The 27,778-nt window shown below is 56.7% G+C and overlaps 1 protein-coding gene across 3 annotated transcripts; it reads right to left on the bottom strand.

The window, feature by feature from the left end:
- Positions 1 to 1,794: 1,794 nt before the first annotated feature.
- Positions 1,795 to 27,773, bottom strand: VWCE (von Willebrand factor C and EGF domains). 3 transcript variants are annotated; one of them, XM_040494984.1, is made up of 20 exons: positions 27,311 to 27,771; positions 24,722 to 24,816; positions 24,509 to 24,598; positions 24,075 to 24,203; positions 21,716 to 21,832; positions 19,360 to 19,476; positions 18,335 to 18,463; positions 16,917 to 17,329; positions 16,741 to 16,834; positions 15,418 to 15,500; positions 13,643 to 13,730; positions 11,836 to 11,921; positions 10,483 to 10,600; positions 9,944 to 10,029; positions 8,493 to 8,589; positions 7,035 to 7,117; positions 5,860 to 5,950; positions 5,696 to 5,778; positions 5,304 to 5,394; positions 1,795 to 2,799 (listed from the first exon to the last, which is right to left on the bottom strand). In XM_040494984.1, exons 1-20 carry the CDS (start codon positions 27,418 to 27,420, stop codon positions 2,204 to 2,206), a joined length of 2,796 nt encoding a protein of 931 aa, XP_040350918.1. In that variant the 5' UTR covers positions 27,421 to 27,771; the 3' UTR covers positions 1,795 to 2,203. The 3 variants fall into 3 exon arrangements, with proteins under 3 accessions (XP_040350918.1, XP_040350917.1, XP_040350916.1); XM_040494983.1 differs by having other exon boundaries at positions 5,696 to 5,950; positions 8,493 to 8,585; positions 9,964 to 10,029; positions 27,311 to 27,773; XM_040494982.1 differs by having other exon boundaries at positions 5,696 to 5,950; positions 27,311 to 27,772.
- Between the last annotated feature and the right edge of the window lie 5 nt (positions 27,774 to 27,778).

The following is a 27,778-nucleotide window of genomic DNA, read 5'->3' as shown; positions in this document are numbered from 1 at the left end:
TACCAGATGCCCATAGCCGCGACCCACTCTGTAATGCACCGCGATTGGTTTCCTTCCCGTGTCTGTCTCACCGCCCCCTTCCCTTGCCGTGCTCCCCGGGATCACTCCCCAGGTCAGTGACTCTCCCCCAGATATTTATCTCTAAGTCTGCTCTTGGGGGAACCCAAACCAAAACAGGGTAATCACAGCGCCCTACCATATACTGTCTCTAAAACTACAATGGAAGAATCCAACCAAGTGTGATGTGAAGGGACAAAACCCAGACTGGGAGTCAGAGAAACGGGGCTCTCCTCCCAGCTCAGACCTCATACTCTTGCGGAACCTTAGGACACTTCTCCGGGCCTCTGTGGTCCTAGCTGTGAATGGGGAGCGGGGGTCCAGATAAGCATCATTTATACTTGGACCACCTCGGGGAGGACGTTTACAGCTATCCTCCTGCCCTTTGCTTTTTTTTTTAAACATTCAAAATAAATACAATTTACTGGAGCTCTGTGGAGGGGGAAACTGGGACTAACACTCAAGTTGCATACTTTATTGAATAGCCATGAGAAACTTGGCACTGACTTCTAGCCATTACCGATAGCCGGGTTGTTCGAGAAGGGGCAGTTTGGAGGCAGCCAGCCTTAAACACTTTCCTCCTGAAATTAGATCATGGGGGGCGGGGGCGGGGGTGCTTCGTAAAGTGGGCGGGCCGCACCAAGTCACAAGTGCAAACCACAGAGGCCTGAGCCTGCCATTGTCACAGCTCCGAGCTGCGGGAGTGTTACGATTCCCCATTAGACAGACCCAGGAGCCGGACCTAAGGTCCCTGGGCTAGTCACAGCCGAGCAGGGCATCCCAGACCTCACTCCTCACCACACGCCTATGTCTTACTGGATGAAACAGTCTCTAAATCCTTTGCATCTCTGAGTCTCGGGTTTCCACGCTCCCAGCTAGAAATTCGCGATTCCTGCCACCACACTGGGATTAGGACCTCACTGATACACTCATGTCTAGGTGGGTACCCCAGACGGACGCTCCCCCCCCCCCCGCCCCGCCCCAGGAAGTGTGCTGGGCAGCAGGTCAGAGGGCAGCTGGGGGTGGGGGTGAGGGCTGGGCAAATGTGATGGGGGCTGCAGAATAAACAGGTTTCAGTGGTGGCAAGCTGCTGACTGGGTCCTCTCCATCTGTCGCACACACTGGGCTGCACCCGCCCAAATCCTCCCCTTCGGGACTGAAGATTTATTCTCCCAGCTGCGGGCTGCCGGGAAGGTTGTTGGCTAATAGCTCTCGGCCATCAGCCCTCCCCGGGCTGAAGGGAGCTGCCTGGCCAAGGTCGCGCCCCTTTCCTGGGTCAACACGGGGGTCACAAAGCCCTGGCCCTGGGCCCCAATTCAGGACAACTCTGAAGGGCCATCCTAGCCTCAGAGGGGGTTGGCTGAGGCCTCGGGGCTTCCCCCTCCTGGCTGCCCTCCCTGCCTCCCACCCCTCAGGTGCCATTGCTGAGAGGGTGCCCTAGGGAAACCAACCCTGCTCCTGTTTAATTCCAGAGGCTCCCACCCAGGGAAACCAACCTACGAAGGCTCCTCCTCCGTCCGTCTTTTCCCTTTCCAGTATAGGAGCCCTCCCAGCATCGAAGTCAGCAGGTGCTTACACGAGACCCCCCCCTGCCCCAGTTCAGCTCAGGTGTTTTTTTTTTCCCCAGCCGGGGCGTGGGGTGGGGTGGAGGTGGGGTGTTACTTTCCCACCGGTGGGCTCGGAGTGACATTTCCCCACGTTTCCAAAGGCGAGAAGTGAAGGAGCAGGGCAGCCGGCGGCGGAGGGGGGAAGACGGAGACAGCCTTTAATCGGGAAATCTCGGGGAGGGACGAGGGACGGCTGGAGGCACAATCCCAGGGGACTCCCAGGCCCTCTGACTCTTCTCCAGAGCAGGGAGCTCAGCAGCCCCAGCCTTCCTTCCAAGACAGGCCGCCGTGGTGTCCGAGGAGGATGTGACCCTGGAGAATGCCGTTTGCCTCCTCTCACGGCACATTCCAAATGCTTCTTGGGGACAAGGCTGCATTGGACCCCGGGGACGTTCCATCCCCCCCAGGAGCCCCGCAGCAGTGAGCCTCTGGCGTCACCAGCCTCGGTTGCCCCAGAGCCTCCCTGCCAGTGCCCAGGGCCCCTGGCAGTTTTCTGTGTCCGAAGTCTCCCAGGCAGGGCCCTGAAAGCCGAGGCCGGCTTACCCGGTGGATTCCTCCCCCTCTGAGGTCCCCGTGCGCCGGGGGCTGGGGCTGGCCACGACTGCCAGGGCCGCAGACAGTCTGGAGGCAGCGGGAGAGAGTCTGCGAGGCCGGAGGTGGGTGGCGGGGGTCTCTGAGGGGCTGGGGGCCGTCGCGGAACGGGCTGACGGTTCAGTCAGGACGATGGCAGGCGGAGAGGGCTGTCTGGTTGCTGTCTGGGCTCCAGATGAGGATTCAGGCTCTGGGGTTACAGGAGGAGGCCCAGGAGCCCTGGGAGCAGCTAGAGGTAGAGTGGAGGCTCTTGGAAGGATCAAAGGCCCCGGGGAGGGCTGGGAGGCCCCCGGCTCCCCTGGGAATGTGCCCCCGGACCCCGGATGGGGTGAGGGTGAGGCCTGGTCTCCTGAGGGGCTCGTGGGTAGAGTCTGCGTGGTGGTCACGTTCGTTCTGAAGAGGAGCTGGAGAACATGGGGCACTGGCCTCTCAGGCAACGCTGCTGGGGGGCCCGGGCACGAGCTACAGTTCACCGGGGCCTCAGTGTCCCCACGGGGGCTCCGAGCTGCCTTGCCAGACTCCACGGCTCTTCTTTCCAGGGAATCTAGAGAGAAGAGGAGGAATCAAGATGCATATTGGTTCTCCGGACGGCCGAGGCGGCTCTGGGATGAGTTGCCCTGGGGACGGAGGCCGCTCACACCTGGTAAGGAGCAGCTGGCCCCTGCCTCCAGGGAGAGACCAAAAGGGAACCTTGAATAGAGGGGGGCAATCCCCCAAAGTCACTCTGCCAGGCATTGGCTCTGTGACGTTGTATAAGGCACATAACTCCCTTGGGCCTCGGTGTCCTCATCTGTAAAATGGGCATCATCACGACGTACAGAGACACTCTGAGGACTGAATGAACGGTGCATGGGAAATCTCAGCCTAAACCCGGATGTTAAGGACGGACGGACGTTGGGTGATAACCATGTGTCCGTGGAGGTTCGTGGATTGTGGCAAACGGACCATCTGGTACAGGATGTTCGTGACAGGGGAGGCTGTACCGTCTGCTCATTTTTCTGTGAACCTAAAACTGCTCTAAAAAAAAGTCTATTGAAAAAAAAAAAAAAACCAAAACTTTTTGGAGTCTCAGCCTGGAGCCCGTCACGTCATAAGGGCTTGACTCACGGGCAGATAACAAGCAAAAGAAGAGGCTTAGGCCGAGAGAGCGAGGAGTGAAGACGCATAAGAAGGGAGAGTATTGGAGAAAGGTATGATCAGAAGGAGACAGATGCTGTCAAATCCATAAAACCTGGAATGATTACATTTTACTTTTTAGAACTTTTGTAATGTTTTTTATTTATTTTTGAGGCGGGGGGCAGAATGCAAGCAGGGGTGGGACAGAGAGAGAGGGAGACACAGAATCCGAAGCAGGCTCCAGGCTCCGATCTGTCAGCACAGAGCCCCACGCTGGGCTCGAACTCACGAGCCGTGAGATCGTGACCTGAGCGAAAGTCGGACATTTAACCGACTTCATTCCAGGTGCCCCTGGAATGATTTTAAGAATCATCTGAAAGATGGACACACAACTCTGAATATACCCGAAGGCACGGAACTATATGCTTTGAGTGTGCGAATTAAGTGGTGCGTGAATTACATCTCAAGAAAACTGTTATGTTTATTAAGTAGCAAAAGGAAACAACTCATATTCTATTTCAACAAAAAGTGGCTTCTCCCTAAAAGGAGCTATTGTTAGGAAGAGGCGCATGGCGAATGGAGCCAAAGGTGGAGTGTTCCTGGGAGAAGCGGCCAGGCTGTGCACCTTACCTCCTTGGGCCTCTGTTTCCCCTTGTGAAGGCAAGACAGCACGGGGCAAGGAATCGGAGAGACCCCGGCTTGAGCCCAACACCAGCAGCTAGAGCTTGAGTGGTGATCTTGAGGTTTGTGGGTTCGAGCCCCATGCGCCCCAAGCGCGGAGCCTGCTTGGGATTCTCTCCCTCTCTCTGCCCCTCCCTCAGTAGCGTGCGCGCTCTCTCTCTCTCTCAAAATAAATAAACATTAAAAAAAAAAACATACAATAGCCACACGTAAGGTACTTTACGGGAGTGTTAAATTGGAAAAATTAAATTCAAGGCACATGGTGTAGAGCTGGAGGACGTGTGGGGAGCCGGCTACCCCACGGCAAGTTGCCGCTTGGTCGAGGGGCCCCGTCTGGTTACGCGCTGTCATGCTGCTGGGGTCCCCGCGCCACACCTGCACCCCCCCGCCCCCGCCAGTGCCCCATGGCCCAGGATTCCACCTGCTAACCACAGGGCCCCGACACAACTCACAAAGTGTGAAAAGAACAGAGTTGTCGGACCCGAGATTTTTCACAGCAGGTCCATTATGAATAGACAGAAAAAGAAGAAGCAAGAAACTGTCCAAACGTCAGCTTAAAAGTCAGAGGGTGAGCAAACCGGAGTATCTGGGGGCTTTTTACAACGACCAGCTCTGGGCCACGTCGGTACTTTAAAGCCATGTGTTACAGCACTTTGTCTGGGTCCTATCTGTACCTCTGCAGAAAGAGCCACACGGGTGGACCCTCATGATGGAGTGGACAAAAAAATGAAAATCGTGTTCAGCAGTCAGGACAACGCAGGAGCTAAAAAGCATCAACTCTGGGCTCAAATCCCGGCTCTCCTGCCCGTCAGTTACGTGACCTTGAGCGTGCCCCTCCACCCTTCTGCGCCTCTGTTTCCTCACCAGGAAACTGGAGATGGTAACACCTAGTATTCAGGACATACTGTGGTTACTCTCCTGCCAAGTTGATTCAGTTCCTAAATTGTGGGGTGTTTTTTTTGTTGTTGTTGTTGTTGGAAAAGGGAGAAAGAGGAGAAAAGGAGATTAAGGGAGGAGGTAATGAAGGAAAAGAGACACAGGTGTCACAGATGTGGCACAAGCGACGCTGGATGAGGATGAGCGAGCCCAGGCCTGTCCTCGCCGCGTGCTGGCGGTGTGGCCTCGAGCCAGACGCGTTCCCTCGCTGAGCCTGGGTGTCTCACACCCAGCCCTTTACAAGTTCTCCGTTTCTGGCAAGAGCAAAGTGCAGGAAGACAGTGGAGAAGCCCCAGGGCCCAGAGGCCCGCTCACCTGGACAGGAGGGACAGCAGTCCCCAGGGGGCGCGGAGGGGTCCGAGCAGGCCGGCTGGCAGGGCACCTTCTCACAGCTCACCTCTCCCAGCTGGGGAAGCACAGGGACACACGTGAGGAAGCCCCATCCCGTCCCAGGACAGCACCCCACGCGCCTCTTACACCCACAGAAAGCTCCTGGGACAGAGGCTGAACAGCAGGGCCGCGTTAAGGAGACCACAAAGAGGGAGGACGCCATCAAATCTGGAGGCATGCTGGCCGGCAATTAAAGCTGGGAAGGCAGGAGGAAGGTGGGCTTATGTTGGCTGGGGGGACTTACAGTTTTGCAAAGGGACAACAGGCCAGACGCAGTCCCTGGCCGGGCAGCCCCTGCGTCCCCAGGCCCAGCTTACCTGGCACGTGCACTGGGTACAAGGCTCATCGTCCAAGGTGAACACCTGGCCATTCACCACCTTCCTTCCCTCGTAGTTGCAATCTGCGGGGGCAGAGGGGACAGGCCCATGAGGGCCAAGGCCCAGCTGGGAGCCTCGGACATAGGGGTGCTGGTCCCACTCACCTCTGCAGACCGGGCAGCATTCCCCGTCGGGGTGGAAAGGGTAGGTGCAGGTGATGGGGCAGTCCACCGGGGAGCAGGCCACCGAGCCCAGCTGCGGGACACAGAAAACACACAAGGCCTTTTGCTCCGAGCAGCTGATGGGACACTCGGGAAGGACAGCCGCATAACCACGGAGCGATCATCGGAGCCACCACGGTTGGGGGACAGGTTCATTCACTCAGTCTGTCTTCTCGACAGAACGCAAGCCCCACAGAGCCAAGGGCCTGGCCTTGACCGTGCCGCTCATCTTTCAACAGGTCCCTGCCGATCAAATCCACAAAATACCCAGGAAAGGTGAGCACCAGAAACCGAGGAGACAGAAGGACCCAGAAGCCTGAAGCTCCCGGAAGCACGTGAACAAACAGGGCCACTCAGAGGCCCGAGACGTTCACCCTGAGTTTCTCTGTTTCTGTAGACCTTGTCCCTTTCCACTCGGTGTGCTCACTCGACTGGCCTCGGACGTTTCCAGCGTGACAAGGAATAGGACTTTTTCCCCCATTTTCCAAACACTAAATGATGTTAACTATCTCGCATGCTTTTTCAGACCGAGAGGCAGCCTGGCTTAGGGGCAAAGGTTCACCTCCTGGAGCGCAGACTCAGAATACTAGGATTCGATTCTTGGCACTTGAGTGGACCAGCGTGAGAATCTTGAGGGAAGGACTTCGTCTCTCCGTGCCTCACTTTCCTCACCTAGCAGATGGACATGACCCTGGCACCTACCTCAGAGGATTCCCCCGAAGATTAACTGAGCTCATGCAGAGAGAGGGCCGAGAGCTGGAGCGGCACACAGCAAGAAGTCGATGATGGGAGTATATCACAGATTCCAGCTCAGAGTCCTGGGCTTGAGGCCTTCACCTTGCACCCTCAGCGAGCACGCACGTGTTTACTACTGGGAGCCCCCAAGACTCCCCCTGATCACCCAGAAGCGGAGGGCTTTTGCTGGGCAGGCTTAAAAAATATTTCTCCGGCCCCGAGTAAAGATTCACCCTCGGTAGGGCTGGAGGGAGCCAACTTTCACCGTGACCCAGGATGACTTTTCTCTTGGAAGGTTCTGGATTGTGCCTCCAAGGTTCATGAGCAGGGGTCAGTGTCTGTGGAGTGTCCACAGACGGGGGTCAGGTCTGGGTGGTCCTTACCAGGCAGATGCAGCTCAGACACGGGTCCAGCACGGATGGGAAGGTCTGGTTGTTGTAGAAGATTCTGCCTGTGTAGGTGCAGCCTGCCAGAGAAAGCAGGGGGTGAGCGCCAGCCAGGAAGGTGGCTGGTGACCAGGTGCCTGCCAAGGATGAAGGTCCCAAGAGTTTTCTGGGGAGCAAAGGTCAGGCCAGCCCCAGGCAGTCAGCGCGGGGTTTGGAGAAGAGACAAAACACAGGTCTGGACTGGGCGCGGACTTTTTTTTTTTTTTTTGGCACTGGATTTAGCAGAGGGGTCAGAGTGGCTCTTCTTCCAGGGAGGGAAGTGTTTCCTCCCCTGCCCCTCACCGGGCAAGATCAAGCCAGGGGGACTGGGAGACACAACCTGAGAGCCTGGCACCACAGCCATCCTCTCTGCTCCCCCGTCGACCCCCCACCTTCCAGAACATTCCCCCACACCGCCTCCCTCCACTTCCCCAAGCCCGCAGAGGCCAGATCTGAGGGTTGCCACCTCGATGCCATTTATCCCATTCTAGTAAGTATAAAAGGAGGTGACAGGACAACAGGAAACTCTTTTATCATGTATATATGTTAGATACATTATTTGTTACTTATAGATACATGTTATAGATACGTTATATATAGATAAAGATACTTATGTCTTGAAAAGAGATGAAAAAAACAAAACCATGAGGCTAAAAGTGATAAGGGGCCTTTTAAATTGTTTTTATTTTTGCTCTCTGTATGTTCTTCAATACTTTTGAAATAATAGAACAGGTGAAAATTAATATAAAAAAAATAAGTATCTGGGAGCCTGGCTGGCTCAGTTGCAAGAGCGTGTGACTGTTGAACTTGGGGTTATAAGTTCATGTCCCACGTTGGGTGTAGACATTATGTAAAAATAAATTTTTTTTTTAAATAAAATTTTAAAAAATGGAAAAAAGTATCATTTTTTTAAGTTTACTTATTTTGAGAGAGAGAGAGAGAGAGACCACTCATGCAAACAGGCAGAGAGAGACAGAGAATCCCAAGCAGGCTCCACACTGTCAGCGCAGAGCCTGATGAGGGGCTCAATCCCACAAACTGTGAGATCATGACTTGAAATCAAGAGTCGGACACTCAAGTGACTGAGCCACCCAGGCACCCCCCAAAAGTATCATTTTTATATTCTCTCACTGTTCCCTGTTTCACAGGTGTGAACCTTTGTCACCCCACCTAGGCTACAAACTCAGCATATCTTTCTCTCTGCTTCTAGACCCAGACTGGGCCTGCCTTGGGCAAACTGCTTTCCGAACCACCCCCCTCACTTTCCTCATCTGTAAAATGGGTTTCTCCCATGGGGCTGTTGTGAGGATGACCGGAGATAAAGCCTGTGTGGTCCTGTCTGGAGGAACCTGGGGCAGGGTGAGCCCAGATGTGGGGGGGAAGGGGCGCTGTGTAGCCCCACAAGCAGGAAATTACCTGCTGAACAGTCCGGACAGCACTGTCCAGGGATCCGAATTGGGTGAGGGCAGGAGTCCACGCAGTCTGTCCTCTTGCAGCTCACTGAGCCATCTGCCTGAAGGAAGGAAGAACTTCACCCAGACCCCACCTGACACAACCGGGCCCGGCCTCCTTGCCCGACCCCACCCTCCCTCCCACCAGAGAGGGCAATGCCTCAGACTGGCCAAGGCTTGCCTGGAGGGCGCCATGATGCAGCTAGGACGTGGCAGGTACCCCCACACAGAGGACCGGCTCCTTGGGAAAGGGGGTGTGAGCCTTCCGGGAAGGCTTCCCTATCTAAGGAGAAGGAAGGTCAGAGCGGGGTTTTGGTCTCCTCGGCTTCCTGTCCTTCTCTGGCAACAGCCAAAGCTCACCACCACCCCATCCAAATTCTCTCAGCTTTTCCCTGGAACCCTGGCTCACCCCAAACCTATAGAGTACAATAAAATCCTATTTTTATAGAAAACTATTCCACCGGAAATGTCTATTTCAGAAGACAAAAGCACCACATATGGTTTCTTTTCTTCCCTCCGAGAATCTGAACGTTGACAAAGCTTTCTTAGACTACGAGTGCCCTGGGTCGGTCACAAAGGGGAAAGGCAGCGGAGGTACCCTCCTCCCGACTGTAATCCCAAGGAAACATTCCCAAGTTCTGCAAGGGTCTAAGGCTTTTTAACAAATGGCGCATCCAAGGTACTTGGGGGCTGTGCCTCTCGCACGCCAGTGTGCACATGGGTCACCGGGGACTAAAATGCAGATTCTGAGCCCGGAGGTCTGAGCAGCCTAGAGATTGTGCGTGTCCAACAGGCTCCAGGTGATGCCGAGGACACCGCTGGTGCAGGGACCTCATTTTGAGAAATAAAGCTCTAAGCTCCGAGGCATGAATCAAGAACTCAAAACAAAAGCCGACGTGCATACTCAATGAGCCGAAACAATAGTGTTTCTTGGTAAGTGGCTATGCTGGCATATCGGGGTCAACCGGACTCTAAAGCTCAAGCACCCCCTCCTTATCCATTTCTGATGAACTGAGGTCACAGATTCACGTTCCCGAAGGAAACACTGCAGCTTCGCAGGAAAGGCCTGCACTACTGAGCCGCGGGCTGTTAGGCCCCTTCAGTTACCTGTGCCCAGGGAAACCTGCGCTTGGGACCCGAGTCCTCGCAAGCAGCGTGTGGCACCCCATTTAGGCAGGCTGCCAAGCTCCGCTGTTCCAAAAGAGCTACCAAGGACAGAAGAAACTGGGTCCCAGCCCCTCCTGTAAACATGGAACCTGCCAGCATGGGAGGGAGACGAGGGGCGGGCTGAGGCGGCCCGGCTTCTGGAGCAGGGGGTGCCCGGCCCGGAGGGCCCGCGCAGGGCAGAAGGGCTTGCTCGGGGCGAGGCAGGGACCGCCGGGGGAAGCAGCTGAAGGCGTGCACGCTGTCATTCACCTGGCAGATGCACAACTCACAGGGGTCACCGGGAGACCAGATCTGTCCAATAGGAAACTCAACCCCGTTGTCGTCGAGAGAGCAGCCTGGCCGGGGGACAGTGAGGGAGAAAGCTCGGGTGGGCGCGAGCGCCAAGGAGGTGCTGAGCGCCCGCCGGACCTACAGCAACACCCCACCAAGGACAGCCGCCTCTGCTCACTCACCTGCTGGGTGAGCTGTCCCACCACCTGCTGGACCCAGGGGCTGCCCGCAGCTGTCTGTGGGCTCCCTCAGTTAGTGACTCTTCCCTCCAAACGTGTGCCCAGTTCACACAGGCACCTCGCACAGACATACCGTTAACCTACAAACCCATAAACACACACATTCACACACACACGGGCACACTCGCACAATTACTGCAAACACATACACACACACACACACACACACTCATAGAGACATACACGCTTACAGAAACACACACCCTAAGTCTTTGCACGCAAAGCTCAGCCTCCCTCCTGGAGGGCATCGCCCTGGGGTGCAGGGCTGGGGGCCCTCACCTGTCATGGGTGTGGGCTCCCGGCAGGTGAAGCAGCACTGTCCAGGGCCCAGCCACCACTCCTCTCGGGGACAATCCAGTTCCGGACATGGTGTGAAGGAACATTCCACCTCCCCGTTCTGGAAGAGAACCAGGCACACGGGCCAGTGAGGGCAGCTCCCCGGCCCTGGGCCATCTGAAAGCTGAAGAGGAGGCTGCCAGGCTGCTGCTGTCATTCTCCTAAAAGTGACAAAGAATCTCCAGGGATGGGGGTGGGGGTGGCTGGGGGGAGGCCAGGAGCACGTTCTGGGACGTCCCAGCTGTTGGGCTGGGGGTCTCCGCCTGCCCGGGCCATAGCCCCAGCACCCCTTCCCTTCACTTGTGCAACAGCCTTCTGCTCTCACCCCAGTGCACCCTCACTCTGCAGCCACAGAACGTTCTCGTGCACCAATGTGATCGCACGGCTCCACCAGTTAAAACCGGTCATCAGCTCTGCCAAGTCCAGAGACCTCAGCCTGGCCAGAAAAGCCCTTCCTGAGTCTGTGGGAGAGGCTGTGAGGCCCCCTCCTCCCCGCGACCCCTTCCTCTAAGGACTGCCTTTGGTTGACAGCCGCCGAGTCCTTCAGGTGCCTGGATGGTTCCTTCACCCCCACTTCCCGGAGAGCAGAGGGAGTGCATACAACTAACTGATGCGAGCTCCCTGATCTCTGCGCACACCCGTCTCTGCCGTGCAACTCCCTCCAGAGCTCCCTGTGGAGTCAGCCTGAGACCCCGTCTTCACCTGGCTCCTTCCTCTGCCCTTGGCTGCCATTCCGAAGATGACTTACACGAGAATCCTGCCCCAGGCCCTGCTTCTCAGACCCCAACTCAAGGACCCTCCCTACGCACAGCTTCCTCTCTGGCCTAGTCTCTTGCACTCTGTGCCCCAGGCAGCAGGGACACGTTCAGGCCTTAGAACGGGCTGTGCGTTCTCGCTTCTGCCGGGCACACCTGCCTCAGGCTCCTCTCCCTCACCCCTCAGGTGTCAACTTAACATCCCTCCTCCAAGAAGCCTTCCCTTCCGGTGAGGAGCCCCGGTCACCAGCCCACAGCCCACCTAGGCTGTGGGCTCCCTGAAAGAGGGGACTGGGGCTGTCTCGTGCTTAGCTGTGTCCCCAGCATTTGGCATTGCTCTGGGTACACAGTAGGTGCTCTATAAATAGCTCTGCTGAAGGGTGAACTCCAAGGAGACTGTGGGCAGGCCTTGGTGAACGCGGGTCCTCTTAATGCCCCTGCTGCCTCAGTTTCCCTTCTGCCGTGTGGCAGCTCCTAGTCTCCTGGTCGAGGCATGCTGGGAAAGTCCTGCGCCCTGCTCCCCTCCCCCACACCCACCTACCTGGCAGACACAGGTGGTACACTCATCACCTCCCACACTGAACACAGCCCCGTCCGCGTACCACCGGCCGTGGAAATAGCATCTCACTGCAGAGGAGAAAGGGAGAGGCAGCTAAAGAGAAAGGGGAACAGTGGGGAGGGGGGGCCCTCGGGAAGCTAACACTGCCACCATGCCCCAGCATACCCCACACTCAGGGAGCCAACCGCTCCCCTCCAAACCCTTGACAAAAAAAATAAAGCTGTTGCTTAAAAACTGATGGAGAGTGAGTCACGTGCAAACTAAGGTCCTTAACCAAAAAGGGAGGGAATCCCGGAATAACTAAAGAGTAAGAAAAAAAAAAAAAGAAGAAATGAAAAGAGACTGGCCCAGACACCCAAGACAAGGTCCGGGACAAATGACATCCCCTGGAGGTAGGGAGGAGTCAGTGAGAGCCTCTCCTCTGAAGACTGCCCCCCTACAGATAAAAACAGCCTAGGGGCACCTGGGTGGTTCAGTCGGTTGAGCCTCCCCTCTGACTTTGACTCAGGTCATGATCTCGTGGTTTGTGAGTTCAAGCCCCGCGTCGGGCTCTGTGCTGACAGCTCAGAGCCTGGAGCCTGCTTTGAATTCTGTGTCTCCTTCTCTCTCTGCCCCTCCCATGCTCATGCTCTGTCTCTCTCTGTCTCTCAATAATAAATAAACGTTAAAAAAAAATTTTTTTTTTTAATAAAACAGCCTAAAAATTGGCCCAGGTCCCCCTGGCTTAGTCAGACCGCCTTCGGTTCAAATCCCAGCTACGCAACCCACTAGGGAGGGATTCGAGGGGACATACTTAATTTGTCTAAGCCACAATCTTTTCATCTGTAGAATGGGGTTGATAAGAACTGATAAAAGCTCCTACTTCATAGGCAGTATATTACCTATTCAGAAATGTCTTAGCTAAAACTAATACTTAAAAGTTAAGAAAATAATTTTTTAGGGGACGTGGGTGGCTCAGTTGGTTAGGCATCCGACTTCGGCTCAGGTCATGATTTCACGGTTCGTGGGTGTGAGCCCCACATCTGGCTCTGTGCTGTCAGCACAGAGCCTGGAGCCTGCTTGGGATTCTGTCTCTCTCTCTCTCTCTCTCTCTCTCTCTCTCTGCCCCTCCCCCACTCGCACTCAGTCTTTCTCTCTCTCAAATAAATAAATATTTTTTAAAACGTTAAACAAATTTAAAAATTAAAAAAAAAAAGAATTTTTTTAAAGAACACCAGCTTTGAAATCAGGCAGCCTTGATTTCCAGTTCTGTTCTGATATTAACTGGTCATTATGTCTCTGGGCAGCAATGACTTCCGTGAGCCTCAGTTTCATCATCTATGAAATGGGCCTCTGAATCGTACTCCCTCAAGGCTGTGCCACATGGATTCAATGAGATCAAGGGCTGGCAGGCAGCAGCACAGAGCCGTCGGGGAACATTTGTGATGATGATGAGGTCATCCCAGGAAAAGAGAACCACATTTTCAACAAAGGACCAACTCATTAGTGGGGAAGGGGAGACGCCCTTCCAGTCTCAAGACAGAGCCATGCCAAGGATAGACTCACACCCCTTCCTGGCCGTGCTGAAGGCGCCTCCTAGAGCAGGGGCAGACTGGGCTGTGAGCCCAATCTAGCATCTAAAGCACCATGCACATAGTAGGCGCTCAGTTAAGCTGGCACTTCGAAATGCTTCACTTGCTTGGAGTTTCTGAAGCAAAACTCAATCTCCTTCCCCTGCTCTGTTCACCCTGCTCCCAAAAACACACACAAAAGCCAAGTCCCCCACCCGGAACCCCAAAGACTCACTTACCTGGAATACAAGTACAACAATCTGACTTCAGGGGAGTCTGACAGGGGCCGGGAGGACACTCAGGGGACATGCAGGACACATTTCCGGCCTGAGGAGGGGAGAGATGGTGGTGGGTGGGGGCAGAGGGGAGGAGGGGAACCAGGCCCCAAGGCCCCTCAAGCTCATTCCCTATCTCACACCACCCCTCAAGCTTCCTGTCCAAGACCAAAGCCTCCAAAAGGAAGCCATCCCAAACCTTTTGAATGCCACCATGGTGACAACAAGGACAGTGTGCAGGGACTTAGTTCCTGGCATTTGCTATGGTGTGGTGAGAACATCCTCCCACGGCACATAGAAGCTTCTGGAAGGATGCCGGGAAGAGGCAAACAGAGGTTCCTCCATCAAAGACACCTTCCTGTACATCTGAGTTTTGAACCATGTGACTCTATTGGCTATTCAAAGAATTAAATTTAAAACTTACTTTTTTATTAAAAAATATTTTTAACATTTATTTATTTTGAGAGAGAGAGAGACAGAGAGAGTGTGTGTGTTTGTGTGTGAGCAGGGAAGGATGAGAGCGAGAGGGAGGGTGAGAGAGAATCCCAAGCAGGCTCTGCACTGTCAGCACAGAGCCCGACGTGGGGCTCGAACCCACGAACCGTGAGATCATGACCTGAACCAAGAGTCAGACGCTTAACGGACTGAGCCACTGGGGTGCCCGTTAAAACTTAATTTTAAATTTGAAGTTAAGGCAAAAAATAAAAAATAAAAATCCCCCGCCTCAAAAAAATAAAAAAATAAAAAATACCCCTCCCCCCCCCACCTCTGGAGCAGCAAGAGATGAGTTGCAGTGTTTGCTCCTCCACGAACGAGTCGTGCGACTCTGGACAATGTCCATCACCTCACTTAGCCTCAGTCTCCCTATCCGTGAGATGGGGTGGAAGAGGTGCCTCCATCGGGGATCACTGAGGATACATACAATGACATGATCCACGAAAGTGCTTGGCCACTGCGTGTGTGTGGCACACAGGAAGAGCCCAGGAAAGCGTGGAGGTGGCTGTCTACCTGCCTCACCCCCCCATCTCACACTGCAGCCTCTGCGGTCACTGCCAGGCCAGTGATGGTCAGAGGCTGGTAGTGAGGGTTGGCGATCAGAGCCCGGGCCTTGGATACAGACAGACCTCTTGCCACCTCCCGGTCTCGGTCTTTTCATCTGTGGAACAGGGACAGTAAAGCCGACCCAGATGAGCTGCCAGGAGCCTCGGGTAAGGCAACAGATGAAAGGCCCCAAGCCCCGTGCCTGGTGCACACTGCGTGCTCATAATCAAATCTGTGTGACGGCACCTGGCGTCACAGTAGGAACACAGTAGGTGCTTCATAACTATTCTTACAGAAGTGAATTTGCCTAAAGCGAAATAATACTCTTAACAAGCGGCGTCTGGTAATAAGCCTCTTCCCTCCCAGATGTGGATACCTTTATTGTGCTGGCAAATATTTTGCCTGGAGAGAAAAACAGCCTCCCTGGTGGGAAGTTTCCGAGGGAGTTTCATCCCCTCCCCTTCCTAGACAGATGGACCCTGTTTGCCTGTTGGCTCTTTCCTGCTCAGCAGAAGCCTCCCTGACTCCACAGACCCCCACGCCTTTAAATTCGACAGATTCCAACCAAAATCCACAACCTGGGAACTCTCCTTCCATTTGACAAGCTCACTTTTAACACCCGATCTTTCCCTCTTCCTCTAAAACCCCCAAAGGTTAGGAAAACACCCGCGAGGCTTCAGGGCTCTTGTGAGGCTCACCATGCAGACGCAGACGGTGCAGTTCTCATTGGCAGGTGAAAACACGTCCCCTTCGGCTCGGATGACGCCACTGTGAAAACAGCCTTTGAAAGACAAACAAGAGTGGAGGCATCAGACCTCTTCAAAGTGGTGGAAGCTTGAGATCTCATTAGTTTTCCAGGTATAATGTACCTGGAACATTCTCTCACTAGCCAGGATGTCCTGGGAGTGGCAGATCCAGGCACCCAGAACTGTGCAGTCCTAGGACCACCCCCCCCCCCGAGGGGTAAGCAAGAGACACCCACATCAGATGGCCCAGGAGGGCTCCATTCGTGTCTGTAAACCTAGAACTATATGCAGGACCTGGCATATTTTCCCCATAAGGCAGGAAAGGCAGCCAGACAGCCCTGGGTTCAAAACCTGGCCTGTCCATTCAGGAACCCGGGTGACCTTGGACATGTCACTTAGCCTCTCTGGACTCAGTTGTCTTTATCGTAAAATGGGAACACCACCGTGGGCAGGGACTTGGACGGATCCACAGCCATTCGCAATCAGGGCTCAGTATAGAGCAGGAACGTGGTAAGAGGCCACGAACATCCTGAAGACACCACTAAGTCTATGCTCATTCTAACCCTTAGGAAGATGTCTTCACTGCTGTTCCACTCGCAGTGGCCTCAGCATCTTATCACCGGAGCTTCAGAGAACGCAGCAGTTCTGGCCCCCCCACCCTCCCAGGTCTACTGAAGGAGAAGCTGCATTGTAACGAGATCCCAGGGATTCGTGTGCAGAGTGAGTTTTGCCAAGCTCTGTTTGAAGGACTCGTTAAGATTCAGGGTCGTTATCCTTGCAGGAACGGGAAGCCGATGAAAAACTGTAAACAGATCATGGGAGGGAATTGGAAAGAGGACAGGATTGATGAAGGATCCCTCCTCTGGCTGTGGGAGGGGAGTTGGGACAGGGAAGGGGACATCTGGAGAAGGGAGATGTGGAGGAACTCACTGAATGAATGAATGAATGAATGAATGAGGCTCAAAAAGGATCCCCAAAAGATGGCAAGTTCCCCTTGAGGGATACCACAGCGTGGACCAGTGGGTCTCAAAGTGTGGTCCTTGGACCAGCAACTTCAGCATCACCTGGGAACTTGCTGGAAACGCAAATCCACAGGCCCTACCCCATGCCTAATAAATCAGAAGCTCTGGGGGTGAGGCCCCCAGATTCTAATGATTCAGGTGATTCTAACGTACCCCAAAGTTAGAGAACAGCCTTTCAGCTGCAGAAGGGCTGGGGAAGAAGAGAAGCAGGATCATGAGGGGGACTCTTAGCCTCCCCCAGACCAGCTCCCACCTGTGCACGACGGGCAGCAGCCTCCATCTTCGGAGGGAATCGGGTGGGAACAAGCAGCTTCACACATCACCTTTTCACAGCTCACCTCCCCGTTCTGGAAGCAGAAGCAGGACTTCCAGCCATCACGAGGCCCCAGACACTGGACCAGGGTAGCCCTCGGGATCCCTCCCACCTACCTGGCACCGGCACTGGGAACACCCAGCCTCTGTCCAGCGGCTTCCGGACTCATACGTGGCTCCCAGGTGCCAACAGGCAGAGGACCCTGGTGCCAACCACGTGGCCTCTGGGCCCCTGGGCAAGTAAGGAGTCACCTCCTGTAGTTGCGAGGGAGGTCCCAGGGTTCCCAGGAGGGAGGCACTAGGCACAGGAGTGGCCACCAGGGTGGCTGGCGGCCAAGTGTGTGGTGCAGGGGTGGGAGACGGCAGGCTGGTGGTCCTGACGCCAGCTGGGGGCCCCGGGGCTCCGGAAGGAGGGCTGTGTCCAGGGGAGAGGGCAGGCCGGCCCGCCTCCGGGAGCAGCAGTAGCATTTTGGGCGGGTGCTGCAGGGGCTGCAGGATGGCAGAGGGGGCCAGCACGGCTTTGGGGAAAGCTGAAACGGAAGCACGGGGGTCTCTTGAGGGAGGCAGCAGCAGTGGCAGGAGGCGAGACTGCAGCCCACCGCCAGTCACTGAATGTCCGTGGACCAGTTTTTATTCATCAGCATAAGAGTCTAATACCCCCAGTTCACCCTAGACCAAGGGGGCTACAGTGACCATCACACAAGGCTGAGGGGAAAGCACTACAGGAGCAGGCCCAATGACAAGTTGGGAGTGGGTCCCCTGCTGCCCCGCCCAGACGTGGCTTCCCAAGAGGGGATGCTGAGGCTCGGGATGAAGGAACAGCCCGGGGAAAGCTTGCCATGGGCTAGAAAGAGCATCTTCGGCATTTAGATGATCGGAAACGCATGTTTATAGGCACACTGTCAAAGTATGGCAGAGCGAACTGACGCCACATCGTCCAAAGTGTCCCTGGGAGCCCAGGTTACTGCGACTCCTGTCACAAGCTCCTCTCCCCGCTCCCCCGCCCCCCCCAACCTTTTACCATTTGGGGGAAAACAAAAGGGTTAGGGAAACAGTAAAATGACAAGGGAGGACGAATGGGTAAAGAAGTAGAAGGAAGAAGTGAGAAAGAAAGTGAAGAGTTGGAAATAACAAAACGAATTGAAAAAGAATGGGTAGAAAAGGAAAAAGGCCCAGCGCTGGGAGGGCAGGGCCAGGGCAGGGGGCGTGGCTTGGGTGGGACGGGGGCGTGGCCTGGGGAAACAGGCCTAAGGATGGAGCTGGAGGGCGGGGCCTGGGGGGACGGGCCTAATGTTGGGGCGGCGCCTTGGAGCTGTAGGGCGGGGCCTGGAGAAAGGCTGGGGCTGGAGGGCGTGGCCTGGGCTGGGAGGGGGCGGAGCCTGCGGGCTGGAGGGAGGGGGGGCTGGGTGGGACGGAGGGGGGGCTGGGTGGGACGGAGGGGGGGCTGGGTGGGACGGGGGCGGGGCCTGGTAAAACCCGGCCCAAGGTTGGGACGGAGCTGGGGCCTAGGAGGGCAGGTATGAACAGTCGCTCACCTTCACAGGACACGCGGTCAGCTCGGAGCCTGAAACCAGGTCGGCATGTGCACAGGAAGCTGCCCACGGTGTTATGGCAGGAATGGTGACAGACTCGCCTCTCCATAGGCCTCCGACACTCGTTTACATCTGCAGGAGAGCCTCGCTGCCAACAGCCACCTTGTTGAGGCTACTTCTTCCTCCATCCCTGAGCCCAGAAGAGGCTGGGAGACTCTCCCAGCCATGTTCTGATTGGGTCCATCCCTACCTCAGAGTGTGGGAGGTGACTCAGATGTCTAGGAGTGGGGCCACAATCTACTGCTAGTCCCTTTGGAAGGTTCATACATCCAGTTGGCGTTTAACGGATGCACCGGTGACTCGTCCCCCAGCACCACGCAGCAGTGGTTACACGCTGGCTGGTGGGGATGAGCCCTGCTGGGAATGTCATCTCCAAACCTTCCACCATCCCACGGGCCAGGTTTGAGATGGTGCAGCCCCTTCTGAAAAGAGTCTCGAAAATCACGGCACTGCTTCAAGGTAGGCTTCACGACAAATACCAAACTCCGTCAGAACAAGGTCTGTTTTCAGGCCCACGGGACCCCACCTTCAACCCATGAGCCAAGCTTGAGCCAAACATGCCAATCCCTTTCTGGAAATATCTGCTAATGGGCTGAGAAAACAGGGGTCTCCTTCTAAACCAGAGGAACCAAGACTAACATGCTTTATTTACCAAGGGGAGCAAAGGCAGCCAAGAAAATGGGTGAGCAGGGAGGAATCCTTGGGGTGTATCTGGGAGAGGGGTGGAAGAGGAACATAACAGGATGAAAGTTGCATGTGGCCAGGAAAAGTCCAAGACAGGGTCTTCCGTGAGGAGCCACGCCAACCCCAGGAAAAGGCAGGCTCTGAGCAGACGCTCAAGTGCTTACGGGCTCCAGGCAGCCAGGAGGTCCAGACTGCTGGCCCGTCCCCGTCCCTGGGCTCGCCCTGTCCAGGTGACCGGTGGCTGGCAGCCTAACCATGAAGACAACAGGGTCCCCCCACCTTACCTACACAGGAGTGCCGGTTGCCATGGAGATGGAAACCCGGTCTACAGGAACACCTGTAGCTGCCGATGCTGTTTCTACACCTCTGCTGACAGGGGGTCCCGAGGCATTCGTCAGTGTCTGGAAGGGACCAGGGCAAGCCTGAAGGTCATTTCCCGCCCCCCCCCCCACGGAGTATCGGAATGGTGCGCTCCCCCGTCTTCCTCTCCTGTTTTCCATCCTCAGGGCCGTGAAGGACCATCTTAAACCCTCTCTTTCTCACCACCCACATTCAGCCTATCAGTGACATTCTCCCTGGACCAGCCCTCTTCTCTCCATCCTCACTGCCCTACCATAGCCTGGGCTGCCTTTGCGTCTAGTCTGGAGAAGAGTAATGGCCTCACGCAGCTCCCCTGTGCCCCTCCTAAGCCATCTGCTACCTGGCCTCCAGGCTGTTCTGTGCAAAGGGCACCTCTGATCAGGCCACTCTCTGCTCCCACAGGCACCACTGTGGTACCAATGCTCCACCATAGCTCTCGACCCCCCGGGCGGCCTTTCCTACCTCCTTCCCTGCCCCTCACCTTTGTTCTGCCATCGTCTAAATGCACCATGTTCTTGGGGGCCTCCCTCTTGGCCCATGTTCTTTTGTCTGCCCGGCATGCCTGTGCATCTTGACTGGGGGCAAACTCCTACTCATACCTCAAAACTCAGCTTCTATAGCACCTCCTCTGTCAAAGCTTCCCCAGACCATCGTTTGAAATCATGAAAAGCTGGAAATAATCCACATGTTCATCAATAAAAGAAGAGTTGGTAAACTAGGGGGTGTTTGCGCTGCAGAGCAGCAGGAAGCAGTTAAAAAGAACAAGGCAGTGGGGCTCCTGGGTGGCTCAGTCGGTTGAGCATCTGACTTCAGCTCAGGTCATGATCTCACAGTTCGTGGTCTTGAGCCCCGCGTCGGGCTCTGTGCTGACAGCTCAGAGCCTGGAGCCTGCTTCAGATTCTATGTCTCCCTCTCTCTCTGCTCCTCCCCCGCTCATGTTCTGTCTCTCTCTCCTTCAAAAATAAATAAAAACATTAAAAAAAAAAAAAAAAGGAACAAGGCAGGTTTGTTTGCCCGGATGTGGAGACACCTTCGCGACAGGTTGCTGAGAGGAGAAAAAGCAGGGAGAGGAACAACTGGGTTCAAATCCCAGCCCTAACATGATCTTGGGCAAGTTACTTAATTTCTTCAATTTCTCAGTGGTCCTATCAGGAAAACGGAAGTAAACAGTATCAACCTCACAGGATCAGTTTGAAATGGGAATGAAATGCCAAAAGGCACGCAAAGTGTGAGCACGGTGCCAGAATCCAGTTCTGCAACCGTCTGCTGCTCGTCTCTTGTCCTTAATTAGGTTTAGATGAGGTCTTGAGGCGGCTGGGGGGTGGGGGGGACCCTCGTGATGGGATCGTGCCCTTAGAGCTTGCTATCTCTACTTGTAAGAACCAGCAAGAAGTGACTGGCTACAAGCCAGGAAGGGCCTTCACCCGAAAGTGAATGGGCTGGCACCTTGACCTCGGACTTCCCGGCCTCCAGACCCGTGAGAACAAATTTCTGTTGTTAAAGCGGCCCACGCGGTGGGATTTTGTTACAGCAACCGGAGAGGGCTAAGACACCAGGGTTATTCCCCAGGCAGAGTAGAGAGAAGGAGGGGCAGAGAAGGTCTGGAACTAGCAACTTTTAAAACTTATTTTCCCATTTATGACCATTTCAAACAATAGAAAATAATAGCGCAGGTTCATGGGCCAGCTTTCCCCTCATCTGCCTCGTTTAAGAGAGAATGCTTCCTTCTGTAAGTCATCTTAAAGGAAAGGGTGACTATGTTCAAAGATCTCCCTCATCCTACCCACTCAGGAGCAAAGACTCCTTCCTCTCCCCAGGGCTCCCCCAGCACTGACCCCTCACCCCAACCTTGTTCTGCCTCTCCCCACCAGACTGGGGGCAGGTGGAGCTAATGAATGCAGGGGGTGAATGACTGCAGCAGGCACAGTGTCGCATGTCCCACGTCCCACGAAGCCCTCCCTCACCTCGGTGGCCTCCTCCGCCCAGCCCCTAGGCCTCTCCAGCCCCCTCCCTCCACCCTGTTGTGCCGGGTCAGAGCAAGGGCCCTAGAGTCGACATGCCAGGATTCAAGCTGACTCCAGTGTTTACTGACAGAACGGCCTTGGGTGAGCCTCAGTTTTCCCATCAGCAAAATGGGGGCGATACAGTGTCTCCCTCAGGGGACCATGGGGAAGGTAAGACGCAGTAATGCACGGACAAAGTGCACATGTTGGGCTGGGTAGGGCCGCGCCTTCAACTCGGAGCCCAGCAGTGGGGGTCACCTGTCCCCGGGCCACTCACCTCGGCAGCTGTGGCGGTCGGCAGACAGCTGCATGCCGGGCCCACACTCACACACAAATCCGCCTTCTGTGTTCACGCACTGGCCCTCGCAGGAGGAGCTTAAGCATTCGTCAATGTCTGGGAAGAGAGAAAACATCTTTGCACGGACCACTCTGAACGTGGCTGCGTGCAGGGAAAAACTCTACCCCACAGGGACCCTGTCTGCGCAAGAAGCCCGCCTTCAGCCGGGTGGAACCCCCACCCGAGACAGAAAGACCAGGCTCCAGGAAGGTCATCGGCCATGAGGGAACCTCCAGGAAGCAGAGGCCGAGAGGCCAGGCTCCTGCTCTGTGACCCACGCAGACCAGATGACAGAGAGCATGGCTGAGACAGAACGATTTTCAATGGCCCCACCGCAGGGCGACCCTAACAGGGCAGAGGAGACTGAACGGGGAGGCTGACTAAAGTCCACTAAGTGTTTATTGAGCACCACCTGTACACAGCCGATCTGGAGGGGGGGCCATTGAGGACACAAATGTGACCAAGACATGGCGCAGACTCTCCGGCTGGTTACGGTCTGATAACATTTAAGAGCCACGACACATGCCTGTGAGGCAAGCGCACGGCCGGGTGATACGTGCCCCCCCCCCCCCCGGGGGGGGCCCCCCCCCCCCCCCGCCGGGGGGGGGGGGGGGGGGGGGGGGAGTTCACGCCTGCAGGGTGAGAGGCACCAGGGCACAGAACTCCCCACCCCCGCTTCATGGCATCCCTTCCTCCTCTAAGAACTGTGGTCCATGGTGGCTCTCAAGGACCCACAGCATCTGCAACCGCCCACTGCAGTCTGCATCCGAGTCTCCCACCCCCTGGCCCCGTGCCTGCAGGACACCTGCATTCTCTCTACTTGCTCTCCCCACAGCGGGCCCCTCGGGACCACAACCACCGCCTCTAGGAAGCCCACCTTGACTAACCCCATCCCACCGGGATCCCTCGTGGTGGCGGCCAGTGCTGCCCTGCTCGGTGCTAGCTCTGACACTCTTCTCTGGCTTTTTCTTGACCCAGTCCCCTGGGCAACAAGAAGTGTAGGCAGGAAGTACTCCCCATGAAAAACATGCAGGGGAGGATGAACTGCTTCAGCCCGCCTGAAGAGGATGTTGCAATGGGCCCCGAGCACCAAAACTCCTTAGTGAGACCCTTGGCCCGATGGTAAAAATTCTGTTGTAAGGACTGTTCCCCACTCACCATATAAAGTGAGCAAAATAAGGAGCAAAAACTATGGATAAAGCATGACTGATGCCAATTTATAAAACACACAGATATGCAGCACGTGCGCACGCACGCACACGCGCGCACACACACACACACACACACACACACACACGTCCAGGGAAAAGGGAAGAAAAAACAAGTTCATTTTAGGAACAAATATCCGGGGACATCGGGGACATGTTTGTTTTCATCTTCTACCCTCCTCTTACTTTCCAAATGTTCCAAAATAAGTTGTTTTTCACTTTTATATTTGGAGAAGAGACCTTATTTTTACAAAGTCCAAATTCAAAAAAAGGCTTTCTTTCAACTCTCTGGAAAGATATGCAAGAAACTGGTCCCAGAGGCTGCCTCTGAGGAAGGCAACAGACTTGGTCTGTAAGAACTTTTTTTAAAATCATAGGGGCGCGTGGGGGGCTCAGTCGGGTAAGCTTGGGACTTTGGCTCAGGTCAGGATCTGGTGGTTCATGAGTTCGAGCCCCGCCTCAGGCTCTGTGCTGGCAGCTCGGAGCCTGGAGCCTGCTTCGGATTCTGTGTCTCCCTCTCTCTCTCTCTGCCCCTTCCCCACTTACTCTCTTGTTTCTGTCTCTCAAAAATGAATAAACATTAACAAAAACTTTTTTCATTAAAAAAAAAAAAAAAGAACTTTTTGAAATCACAAACGAATCACACTTTTACACAGTAATTATTGAGGTTTGCTTCCCTCAGTGACTCAAACATCACGTTCCCAAGGGAGCCTTCCGTGGTCAACCCTGACTTCGGTCCTGGTTATCTGTCCCCCTGTGGGTCGGCCTCCAGGCACTTCACCACTTAGGGTCCTGTCACACGGACAGGGCTGCGGTTATCCTTACTTGTCTCCCCTCCTCTGATTGCGAAGCGGGGGCCAACCCACGACTCGTCACCGCAGGCCCTCGCTCAAGTTCCTGGCCCCGAGCTGCCCAAATATCTGTCAGATGGATATTTGGGCATCTGGAGGGCCGGCACCTCCCTGCCCACTCTCAAACCAGAGCTCTCCCTGGCTCAGCCTTGCCCTGCATCTCTCTGCAGACTGTTCTGGAAGGACAGCAGAGACAGAATCCCCTCCCGCCCCGTCCCCGCCAGCTCCCAGGTCTCTCACCCGTACACCTGATGCCGACAGCCGTCTCTGTCATGGTGAAGCCCACGGGGCACACCCGGGCCACCTCCTGACAGCCGCCATGGTTACAGGCAAGGTCACAGCCATACTCTCCACAGGGTCCATGGGCTTCTGAAACAGGCAGCCCACGGGTGAGCACACACCATGCCCCACTCCCGGCCGTCCCCACCTCAATTCTGCTGGGAAGGGGCTGGGGAGGCAGAAAGGCCCGATCGTAAATCCAGCACTGCCACTTACTAGCCATGAAACCCTGGGCGAGCCACTAACTTCCGTGCCTCAGTTTCCTCATCTATAAAACGGGGATGAGAACGCCCACCTAGGTGGTTGTCGGAAGATGATACTCTAAGACCAAACCCTGTGCCTGGCACGTAGTCTCAGCCATGCCCCCCCCCCCCCCCCCCACGCCACCCCGTTACCTGGGCAGGTGGCCCCTTGCTCTCCGTCCTGGCAGGAGCAGACGTTGGGAGCAATGCAGATACCCCTCCCGCAGCCAAAGGAGCAGAGGGCTGAGAGGAGAAATGCAGGTGAGGTAGTGGGGGCTGGGGCCCCCAATCTGCCCTATTTAGGCCAGCCCAGGGAGTGAGCGCCCTGCTGTGGAGGATGTTTGGGGCACAGGGACCGGCACTTACGAAGGGTGCAGTGCCCACTGCCCATGGATGGTGCCCAGCCAGGGCAGCAGCCACTCCCGAAGCCTGAGAGGCAGACGTGGGGGCCCAGCCGGCGTCTAGAAGAGAGGAGAGAATGCTTTTCCACATTTCCGCACCGGGCAAGGGACTGGTCTACCAGGCCGTGAAAGTCTCCCGGCCAGTCAACAAATAGTTCTCGAAACCTGCCAGAGGGGCAGTGGGAAGTCCCCAAAGAAAAACGACCCCGACAGTCTCTCCCGGAGGCAGGACAAAGAAAAAGGGGTGGGAGAACAGACATCAGCCTCCTACAGATGCCTGCCACATGAACAGAGGCAGAGTGGCCGGGAGAGAGGGGCCTCAGCACTGACGGGGAAAGATGGCAATGGCTGAAGAGCCCCAGGCGTGGCTGCCGCAGGACCTTTGCACCTGCAGCTCTCTCCGTCAGGAAGGTTCTTCCTCAGAAATGCACCCAACTCTCTTCTGCCTTTACCCAGGTCTCTCGGCTCATGTACCTTCTCAGAGAGATCCTTCTTGCCCACTCTTATCTTGTTTTATTCTTCTTCATAACACGTACTTTCTGGGGCATTCGGTTACTTATCAATTTGTTGATTCGTTCATTGTCTGTCTCCCCTCTCATTCTCTGAGGACCAGGGCTTCATCTTTTTTGTTCACCTCAGTGTCAAAAGCGATGCCCGCCCGGCACATAGTATGTGCTCAATAAATGGCAGTTGAGGGAAAGGTTGAGAAAGGAAACCAGCAGAAGAGACAAAGGAGGAGGCCAGTCCCAGAGAAGCCAGAGAGAGGTCATTCCCCAGGTGACATCAATGTGGTGGTGGGGGGGGGGGGCGGTGCCAGCAAGCTGCCCAAAACAGCAAAGGGAAGCGTGTGCCTGACCCTGGGCGAGGCATAGCAGTACAGCCAGGAACAAGTCACTTTCCCCACCTTCAAGGGGCTCTGGGCAGACAAACAACCAGGCGGAAACGAAATAGTGTGACAAGTGCCACAATGGGACAGGCTTTGGAGTCCCAAGGAGGGTCAGGGGAGGCTTCCTGGAAGGACAGAATCTATCTAGGCTGAGGCAGGAAAAAGTAGAGTAGGGGCAGGCTGTGAGAGCGGAGGGGGGTGGGGGTGCTCCAGGCAGAGGGAACAGCAGGTGCACAGTCCGGGAGGGGGATGGAGGTGGTGAGGGGAACTGGTCCTGTGGTGGCTAGGCGCCGAGATGAAGCCCAGCCTACTTAGAACTGGGAATCCCGGCACCGCAGGAGAGGGACAAGAAAACCCTGCCCTACGGAGGCTGCTGGGAATAAATATGCTGCCACTCAGGCAGTCTGCGGAGCACCCAGAACACGCGCCACGTGCCAGGTGCCGCAGCAGGCACTGGCCACGTGGGAAAGGCAGACTCACTCCACGCCTGAGAGTATCTGTCAAAAGCGACAAGTGCTCCGGAAAGGGGAACTTTCGGCACACGGCGGTCCAGAAACATCTGCAGCAGACGGTCCCTGGAGCCTCAAAGACTCTCCCCTCTCTGAAGTTATCACAGAAGAAGCAAAGAAGCGCGGGGCTGGGGGGCTGGGGGGCTGGGGGTGGGAGGTGCTGGCAGTGATGTCCCACCCGCTACCCCTTGCTAGAGCGATTTTGTCGGCAGCCTGGGAAAGAGGAGCCAGCGGCTCCGGCTCCTCAGACGGGGCTCTGAAAGGGGCTGGGGTGCCACCAGAGCGGCGGACGGAAGGATGCTCGCGAGGCTGGTGGAGCCGCGCCCTCAGGTGGGCGGCGGCCGAGCGCCCCAAGGAGCCTCCTAGGGCTGGCGGCGACGGGGAAGACAGGTGGCTGGAAGGCTGTGAAACGCCGCGGGGGCCCGGCCCATCTGGGCAGGAACTGGCGGTGGCTGCGGAGCACACGTGCGAGCTGCGAGCCTGGCGGGGCCGCCCCCCTGCGCGCCCCCCGAGGCGGTGGCCGCGGGCCAGGCCGCCCGCTGACACCGTGTTCCCTCGCTCGGAGCATCACGCACACGCGGCGGCCCGGCCTCCGCCGGGAGGGGACTCGAGGGGAGGGTGGCATCAACCGGGAAAGAGCAAAGGGGCAAACACCCCACCCCCGCCCGCGCGCGCGCACAGGCGGAAACCGAAACGTGACCCAGGGAGAGCCCGGCGGTTCCAAGGTCCAGGGGCGTGCGTGCAGCCTGGACGCAGAGGAAGCCCCCAGCCCCGGCGCGGCCGGCGCGGCCGGGAGGCCCGTTCGCCAGCGACGACCAGCCGCTCCGGAGACCAGGTGGCACGTCCCGGGCTGCCCTCGCCAGGGGTCCGCGCGCCAGGGCAGACTCAGAGGGGCTCACTCAGCGCCTGGATCTCCATCCCCCCCCCCCAGGTTCTTGTCAGGACAGCCCCTCCAGGGGCGCAGAACGGGTTCCCGCCCGGAGCACAGGCTGCTGTCTCTTTGTCCGGACCCCCCCCCCCTCCCCGGGCTGCGCCCGCGCACGGACAGCGCCCGGGAGGGGAGCCCCGAGGCGCGGCTGCCGGCGGCTCCGGGGCGCCCTTCTGCCCCACGCCGGGAGCGCCCCTGCCGCGGGGCAGGGGAGGGGCTCGAGGCGCTTACCTCTCGGCCGCGAAATGCCCGGGCGGCTTCCTCCCGGTGTAGCCGCGGGCCGGGGCCCCCGGCAGCAGGAGCGCGACGCAGGCGGCCCGGAGGAGCAGTCCGGCCCACATGACCGGCGGCGGCGGCGGGTCCCCCCGGCTCGGCTGGGCTCCGGCGCCGCGCGCGGGGGAGGGGGCTGCCGGCCCTCGCCCCTCCTCCTGGCGCCGCGGGGAGCGAACCAGCGAGCCCCGAGCTGGCACGCAGAGCCGAGCAGGGGGGCTGGGGACTCCGAGAGGAGGGGCCGGGGGCCGCGAGGGGACGCGGCGGACGGCTGGGGGGGGGGGGGGGGGGGTGGGGGTGGGGGGTCTCTGGCACCTCGGAGCGAAACGCACAAAAGGCAGCGCCGCCGGCCGGCCGGTGGCCTCTAGGGGAGGCGCGGAGCCCGGGGCGGGGGCAAAGATCAGGGACCCCTGGGGGCGGGGTTTCGGC

The sequence above is a fragment of the Herpailurus yagouaroundi genome, unplaced genomic scaffold (genome assembly GCF_014898765.1).
Source record: "Herpailurus yagouaroundi ecotype Mexico unplaced genomic scaffold, PumYag 187, whole genome shotgun sequence".
Classification (NCBI taxonomy): domain Eukaryota; kingdom Metazoa; phylum Chordata; class Mammalia; order Carnivora; family Felidae; genus Herpailurus; species Herpailurus yagouaroundi.
The sequence above is the reverse complement of the archived record's forward strand: the minus strand, read 5'-3'. Positions and strand labels throughout refer to the sequence as shown.